At 38.2% G+C, this 8,811-nt stretch overlaps 1 protein-coding gene across 3 annotated transcripts in view; it reads right to left on the minus strand.

Annotated features, from left to right (window-relative positions):
* The window catches only part of ANAPC10 (anaphase promoting complex subunit 10), a 46,713-nt gene extending 37,916 nt beyond the window's left edge, over positions 1–8,797 (minus strand). The window contains exons 1-3 of one of the 3 annotated variants that reach the window (XM_024569228.4): positions 8,659–8,797; positions 7,129–7,255; positions 2,573–2,663 (exon numbers count right to left, since the gene is read on the minus strand). In XM_024569228.4, coding sequence (XP_024424996.1) covers positions 2,573–2,663; positions 7,129–7,243 — 206 coding nt within the window. In that variant the 5' untranslated portion in view covers positions 7,244–7,255; positions 8,659–8,797. The other 2 variants (XM_045202753.3, XM_045202754.3) reach the window with 2 other exon arrangements.
* Positions 8,798–8,811: the final 14 nt, after the last annotated feature.

The following is an 8,811-nucleotide window of genomic DNA, read 5'->3' on the forward strand; positions in this document are numbered from 1 at the left end:
GAATGATTAAAAGATGGCATAAATGGAACAAGATAACCAAGTTAACTGATTTCTAAGTCAATAAGTTCAAAGCAATTGACAAACATACAGCTGTTCTCCTCCCCCCCCCCCCCCGCAAAAAGTAAGCATTTCAAACTAAAAATGTCCTTAGAGGTTTTAAGAGGAAGTATTTTCCCCCCAATGCCAGTCACTGCAGGGGTACTTAATATAATGCACTAGTCATTGTACTGGGTCACAAGCAAAGCATATTGTTCTGAAATAAATCATACTGAAAAGTACATTTGAGAAATATCTATGTAAAAGAAACTGTGAACGCTACCATAAAGAATTCATAAAGGATAAGACAGAGTAAACTTACCACACATTCTAGTTAGCATATAAATAATGTCTGAGACTTATCAAAAGCGAAGTTAAGTGCATTTCACTATAATATCTATATTTTTAAAACTTTTTGTAAGTAAAATGGATCTCTTTGACCACTTATAACCTACACAAATGGAAAAATTCAAAAATGTGTTCCCTGGAGAACCCTAAAGATTCTACCAAAAAACTACTAGAATTGATAAATGAATTCAGTAAAGAGGCAGGATACAAAATAAATATCCAGAAATCAGTTGCATTTTTATATGCCAATAATGAACAATAAAAAGGGAAACCAAAAAGAAAATCCCATTTATAATTGCATCAAAAAAAATTCATTATCTAAGAACAAATTTATGCAAGAATGTAAAAGACCTGTGCTTGAAAAATTGTAGGACACTAAATACAGAAACTGAAGAAGATACAAATAAGTGGAAGCACATACTGTGTTCATGGATAGGAAGAATTAACATCATTAAACTATCCATATTACCCAGAGCAATGTATAGATTCAATGCAATTCCTATCAAGATACCAATGATGTATTGCACAGAAATAGAACAAATGTTCCAAAAATTTCTGGAACCACAAAGGCCCTGAAGAGCCACAGCAATCTTGAGAGAGAAGAAAAAGCTGGAGGAATCATGTTGCTTGATGTCAAACTATGTATATAAGGCCATGGTGACCAAAACAGCATGGTACTGGCATAAAAACAGACACTTAGATCAATGGAACAGAACAGAGAGCTCAGAAATAAACTAACACCTTTATGGTCAATTAATATTTGACAAAGGAGGGAAGAATACACAATGGTATAAAGACAGTCTATTCAATAAATGGGGTTGAAAAATGGACAGATATGTGCAAATAAAATGAAACTAGACCACCTTCTACATCATGCACAAGAATAAACTCAAAATGGATTAAAGACTTAAGTGTAAAACATGAAATCATAAAAATCCTAGAAGAAAACATAGGCAGTAAAATCTTGGGTATCTTTCATAGCAATCTTTTTTCTGATAAATCTCCCTGGGCAAGGGAAACAAAAGAAAAAATAAACAAATCGGACTGCATCAAACTAAAAAGTTTTTGCACAGCAAAGGAAACCATTAATAAAATAAAAAGACAACCCACTGAATAAGAGAATATATTTGCCAGTGACACATCCAACAACGGGTTAATATCCAAACTTTTTAAAGAAATTATAAAACTCAACACCAAAAAACCCCAAACAATCCAAAGAAAAAATGGGCAAAGGACCTGAACAGACACTTCTCCAAAGAGGACATACAGAGGGCCAACAGACATATGAAAAGATGCTTGACATCACTAATCATCAGAAAAAAGATAAAATTAAAACCATAACAAGGTATCCCCTCACCCCTGTCAGAATGGCTATCATCAATAAGCCAACAAACGACACGTGTTTGAAAGGATGTGGAGAAATGGGAACCCTCATGTGCTGTTGGTGGGGATGCAGACTGGTGCAGCCACTGTGCAAAACAGTGTGGAGTTTCCTCAAAAAAAAAAAAAAAAAAAAGTTATGACCCAGTGATTCTACTCCTGGGAATGCACCCGAAGAAACCTAAAACCCTAGTTTGAAAAAACACAAGCACCCCTTTGTTCATTGCAGTGTTACTTACAATAGCTAAGATCTGGGGGCATCCCAACCGCACATCAGTAGAGGAGTGGATAAAAAAAGGTGGTACATTTACACAATGGAATACTACATGGGTATTAAAAGGAAAGGAAGGAAGCAAGGAAGGGAAATCTTACCTTTTGCGACAGTGAAATAAGCCAGTCAGAGAAAAACAAATACCATATGATTTCACTTATATGTGAATCTAATGAACAAAATAAGCTAACAAACAAAATAGAAACAGACTTATAGATACAGAGAATAGACTGACAGCTGTCAGAGGGGAGGGGGTCAGGGGGACTGAGTGAAAAAGGTGAAAAAAATTAAGGAAAAAAAAACCCTCATGGACACAGACAACACTATTGTGTTTACCAGACAGTAAGGGGGGTGGTGGGAGGTAGCAGAGGGTAAAGAGGAGATAAATGTGAAGGAAAGAGACTTGACTTTGGGTAATAAACACACAGTACAATATACAGATGACGTACTATAGAATTGTACACCAGAAACCTATATAATTTCATTAACCAAGGTCACCCTAGTAAATTAAATAAAAATTTTTAAAAAATGTATTACCTGAATTGGATGTTCACTAAATGAGGCTGGGAGCCATCTGACTGCCAGTAAGTTTCTAGATTGTCATCTCGTAATTGATCCACTCCAAATCCTAAAAGCACCACAAGTGACAATAAATTCTCATGCTAAAGAAAGAGCTATATATTCAAAATATAAAATTACATATATATGTATGTGTGTGTGTGTGTGTGTGTATGGGCTGTCCAGAAGGTACCCAGCTGTGTAATATGAAAAATAGAGACATTTATTGAAGAAGATACAAGAAACATTGTATAGAGGACAACGACACCTCAATCCCCTTCAAAGTAGGCACCTTGGGACCTCACACAGTTCTCCCAATCGCCATCAGCTGCCCCATTGTATTTTCCTGAATCTCATCGATGGTCTGAAATCTCTTCCCATTCAAAGGGGATTTTAGTTTTGGAAAAGCCAGAAGTCACAGGGTGCCATATCTGGGATGCAAGGGATCTGAGCCACCTGGGTGTTTTGATGTTTTGCTAAAATACTCTGTATAAGACGTGATGCATAACAGACATGTTGTCATGATGAAGCTGCCAATCACCAGGTGTCCATAGCTGTGGTCCTCTGAATCACCCAAATAGTTTCTGTGGAGGAATGTTTGAGTTTAATGCAAAACTTGACGCAGATTCATTGCTCTACTGGCTCAGTCATTTTGAATGCAATGGCCAGTCTACGGCCATACCACCCTGAACGTGCCCGATCTCGTCTGAATGCAATGGCCACACATTACACATGCTCAACATTGTCTACCGCCCCCACTGACTAGTACAGTGAAGTCGTCACTGTTCTCTGTCCAGGTACTTCCAGTTTTCATTCTGACTTGTAAAGAGCTTGGAAGATGTTGCTCTCATCCCTCACAACAACAATAAAGAAAAAAAATGAACTCACTGAAAACCAGTAATTCTTCTTAGGTATAACAGAGAATTGGAGTCACAGGGCAAACTGCCACCCCAAAAACTGAAGAGAGGTGAACACAAAATGTTAGCTTACCGAGAGCACAAACCATCTCTGCAGTCAGCAACTGGTAGGAGAACTTCAAAGAGTAATGACTAATTGCTAATAGACTGACTGCTGGAGACTGAGTGTGGACTAGCTTGAGAGAGAAAAACTCCCAGAAGCCCAACCTTAAAAGGGCTCCACATTTTTACGAATTTTACCTCTAGGAGCTCACCAGGTTCTCTTCTGGGTGAAGATCAGAGAAAATTCTCCAGTGTTCCCTGCAAATGCAGGAAGAAAGTAATCAGTGTGAAATACACCCAGAGTGTTCTGTTCTCCTTAACAAACGCCTGACTTCAAAAACTGTTTCATCACAGCCTAACTGACATGGGGAGCAAACACACCCAACTCCAGCCTCCTCTAGCCTTCACCTAAGAGGGGGAAGAAAAGGTCAGAAACCCTTGTCAAGGTCACAGCCATGAACAGAGGCCCACTAAAAGACTGAGATGTAGTCACACGATTATAGAACACTTCTGTTCCCCTCACAGCTTGCACCACATCAACAGAGCTCCTGTGTAATATCACCAAGTTACAAATCAAAGAACTGCAAGCTCAGACTCCGTTTAAGGAGTCCCTAAGGAAAATCAAAGAAGTGAGATCTCAAATCAATAGTCAAAAGTTTCCACCTTAGGAAACTATTATGGAAGAGCAAATTAAATCCAAAATAAGCAAAAGAAATAATAAAAACCAAAGCTTAAATTAATGTGAGGGGAAACAGATAATTAACAGAGAGAAATCACCAAAACCACAAGCTGGTACTGTGAAAAGGTCAAAAAAAAAGAATCAATAACCTATAGCTGGCCTAACCAAGAAAATAGAGAGAAGACACAAAATATAGTATCAGAAACGAAAGAGAGGACATCACTGCTGATTTCACGGGCAATAAGATACTCTAGTATAAACAACATTATGATCATAAATTTGACAACTTACAGAAAATGGAACAATTCCTTGAAAGATACCACCTACCAATTCACACAAGTAGAAAGAGATCTTCTGAATCCAATATAGAAATTGAATAAAAAATAATAACCTTCCAAAAAAAATCACTAGGCCTAGACAGTTTCCCTTGTGACTTCCATCAAACATTTAAGGAAGAAATTTTTTAAACTCTCTAGTTTCTTGCAGAAAACAGAGGCAGAGGGAATACTTCCTGACACATTCTATGAGGGCAGCGTTACTCAAAAACTAAAACCAGACAAAGACCCACAAGAAAGGAAAATTAAAGAACAATATGTCTCATGAAAACACATGCAAAAGTCCTCAAGAAAATATTAGGAAAAAGAATCCATATATAAAAAGAATTATACATCACAATCAAGTAGGATTTACTCCAGGTATGCAAAGCTGGTCGAGCATTCTAAAATCAATTAATTAATGTGATCTATCACACCAAGGAGAAGAACAATAATGATCATATCAATAGATGTAGAGAAAATATTTGACAAAGATCCCACACCATTCAAGGTAAAATCTATCTGCAAACTAAGAATAGAGGAAAATATCAACTTCATACACCTACAAAAACACTACAGCTAACATTGTGCTTAATGGTGAGAAGCTAGCCTTCCCATTAGGATCAGGAATAAGACAAGGATGTCCCTTCTCACCCCTCCTGTGCAAGATACTGGAAGTCTAATATAGTAAAACAAGAAAATTAGCTATAGCTAATATAGTAAAACAAGAAAAGGAAATAAAAAGTATAGCTTGGAAAGAAAGAAACACAATAGAATCCAGCAATTCCACTCCTAAGTATTTACTGAAGAAAAATGAAACCATATGTCCACTCAAAAACCTGTTCGTGTTTCTAGCAGCTTTATCCACAATCACCAAATATTGAAAATAACCTTATCTAAGTGAACTATAGCTGCATAACAAATTATTGGGAAACTTGGCAGGTTCAAATACCAAACTTGCATTTTTTCACAATTTCGATGGAATAGGAATTTTGGAGCATCTTGTGCGGGCAGTTTGGCTCAAGGACTCTCATGAGTTTGCTGTCAGGTTATCCGAAGCAATTATCCGAAAGCTTGACTGGGGCTGGAGGATCCCTTCTAAGACAGTTTGTCCATGTGACCGCTGACAAGAGGCCTCAGTTCCTCATTGGCTACTGCCCAGAGGCCAAGGATCCTGGCCACACCCCTCTTCACACAATGACGGGTGGCTTCCCCCAGAGTGAGTGACCAAACGAGAGCGAGGGAGAGCCACAATGTCTGTTACCATCTGCCTCAGAAGTCACATACCATCATTTCTGCCATTCGCTATTGATACTGTTCCAAGAGACCAGCCTGGATACAATGTGGGAGCGGTCAACAGAAGGGCATAAAAACCAAAGACAAAGATCATTTTGGAAGGTGGCTACCATACAGCTAAATGTCTACTACTGGTGAACAGTGAAACAAACTGAGTTAGATCCATACAGTGGAATAGCAATCAGCAATAAAAAGAAACAAAATAATGACACACATAATACAAGGAAAAATCACAAATGCATTAGGTGAAGTGAAAGAAGCCAGACCCAAAAAGCTATATACAGCATGATTACATTTATATGCCAATCTGGGAAAAGCAAAAGACACAGATCAGAGGTTGTCAGGGGCGTGCAGGGAGAGGGAGCAGAGACGTGAGGGAATTTCTTTGGATGATGGAAATACTCTGTAGTTGATTGTGACAGTGCTTCCATGACTGTGCGTTTATTAAAATTCATAGAACTATATGCCTAAAAAGGGTAAGTTTTATTGTAAGTAAATTATACTTCAATAAATTACTTGTAAAAAGAGAGACAAAGGTATTGTAAGGAGAAACAGAAGAGGCTTGGTTTGAAAGACGACTACAGGAGTCTTAATGTGAAGGAAACGCAACTCCTAAACCAATAACGTTATAGTTAAAGTTCCTAAAGCCAAAAATCTTTTTCTGAGCTTGAGTCTACAGATTGAAAATGCCTATCAAATAATAGGTTAAACAGATGAGAAAAGATACACATGTATCCCGGCATATCATGGAAAAGTCTTGAATGCTAAGAATAAATAGAAAAAATGTAAATGTTTCCAGAAAGAAAGAACAAGTCATAGGGAAAAAGAGAGAGAGAGAGAGACAGGCATGGGCCTTCTTACTTGCAATAAGACAAAAAAGAAAATGGTGAAATAGCATCCACAAATTTTTGAGAAAAGGACACTCAAGAATTCTATCCCAACCACAAGTAAAATAAAGTTATTTTGGGATATGTAATCACTCAAAAAATGTATCACCCACTCAGCCCACAAAGAGAAATACAGTAACACCAGCAAAGAATGCTACCCAAATAACTGAATCACAGCAGAGACAGGGAAGGATTAAAAGGAGACCTTATGATGTATGCAGTTAAACTCCAATGGATATTAGAGTTGAGCAACTGGGAAGAGAGAGATGCTAGATTAAACCTCCATTAAATTTATTTCAGAATTAAAATAAAGTACCTAAACAAAAAATATTAAAGCCAGCCCAGAATACAAGGAAACTGTATACAGTTATCACAAACTGTTTGTTTTGTTTTGCTTTACCTGGTTTGCAAGACGAGAGTGACCAAACAGCTTGGGACCCAATCTCCCGTACTGTCCCAGTCCTTTCCAACTGCTTAGGGTCGGCACCAGGAGGGGTTTTGTTTGGCGTGGTCATTTTTTAAATATTCTATGTAGAAAAAAAAGAATATCCGCATTATACCAGGACCTCAGCACCTTTTTACAAAAGGCAAAAATAAAAAATTAATAGCAAAATGGATCACTAACAACCCTTGATATTAATCATCTAATTCTCAAATGCAGTAAACATAACCGCTGTAATTTTTAAAACCTTGGGAATTCAGTTTGTTTCTGAAATATATCCTGTACAGAGCAGCAGCAGCAGCGTACAGTAGACAAAGGGCACAAAGTCAGGGTTTTAGCTTCAGTTTCTCCTTTAACTGGCCTAGACTTTATTTCCTTCCCTGTCAAAGAAGTGACTTGATCTACAATTCTATAATGCTATACAGTTCTATACTTCTGTGAGTAAAAATTCTTAACTCAAATGACACATTTTCCTTAGAAAACTCAGATTGAAATACTCACTCCAGAAATATGTGACTATTAGTCTCCATTCTAAATAACCCATTAAGTGATGCAGAGAAAAACAGCATCTCCCCACTCGTTGTCAAAAGCTCCACTGATAAGGGCTCTAACCATAGATAGAAGACAAAGTCAGAAAAATGGCTTCAAGGTCTAACCGGCGTATTCTAAACCAAAAGTTTACTCCATCTTTCACAACTTTTGTTAGTCAACCTTGTTAAGTCTATGCAAACATGAAAAAAAAAAAGAGTTCTTGGATAGTAACCGATATGTAAAAATGCCTCGGAAATGCGAAGTTAGCTACTAAACATCGTTATACTTGCTGTTATAAACTTGGACCAATAGTTCTGTATACCGTCTCTTTGACACCTATTAGATCTCAGTTGTTCCCTAATTCCCACTTAGATACCCACTAAATAGTAGTAGAGCCACTGGACTGTAAAATTCGTAAAGGCCTAATACTTAAATGCTCAAGTAGCGATTTACTGAATGAATAAATGACCAACTAAATAAGTTCAGTCACACACTAAAGTATTTGCCACCTGAAAGTTATGTAAGGTCTAGGGTGAGATAATTAAACTCCGACCAGCATTACATTTGAACATCCTGTGTACAAAAAAGTAAAAAAAAAAAAAAAAAAAAAAAAAGGCCCAATTCTCTACCGGAGCAGAATTCAACAGCCGGACTTGGTACCGGACGCCACGAAGTGGATAAAACACGGAGTTCGTATAAGACTGGCTTCCTGGCCACAGAGTTTAGAGGAAATGAAGCCAAAGAAGGAACGCCAACGCGAGTAGCGTCTGGACAAGACTCTGTCGATCCTGCCTGACGCCTACCTGTTTTAGAAGTGCTCAAATGTGTAATGGCTAAGGCTTCTGACCCACAGGCCTTGAAGAAATAGCGAGCGGAAAAAATCATTGATATAGGGGGAGAGTGCATGTGCCCACGCTAGAACCAGCCTCCACGTCGGGGACAAGCTCACGCACTTACACCTTGCAGACCGGCTTTGACGCAGCTCAGGGTTTTACGATTCCCTGCAACTCCGCGCCACTCCCACTCAATTTCTGGACAGCCCGGCTTCCCAAAGAGATGGAATTGGCGTCGCACCACAATGACGTCAATTCTCGCCGTCGCGCCGGGAGC

This window comes from Desmodus rotundus, chromosome 9 (genome assembly GCF_022682495.2).
Source record: "Desmodus rotundus isolate HL8 chromosome 9, HLdesRot8A.1, whole genome shotgun sequence".
NCBI classification, from domain to species: Eukaryota; Metazoa; Chordata; class Mammalia; order Chiroptera; family Phyllostomidae; genus Desmodus; species Desmodus rotundus.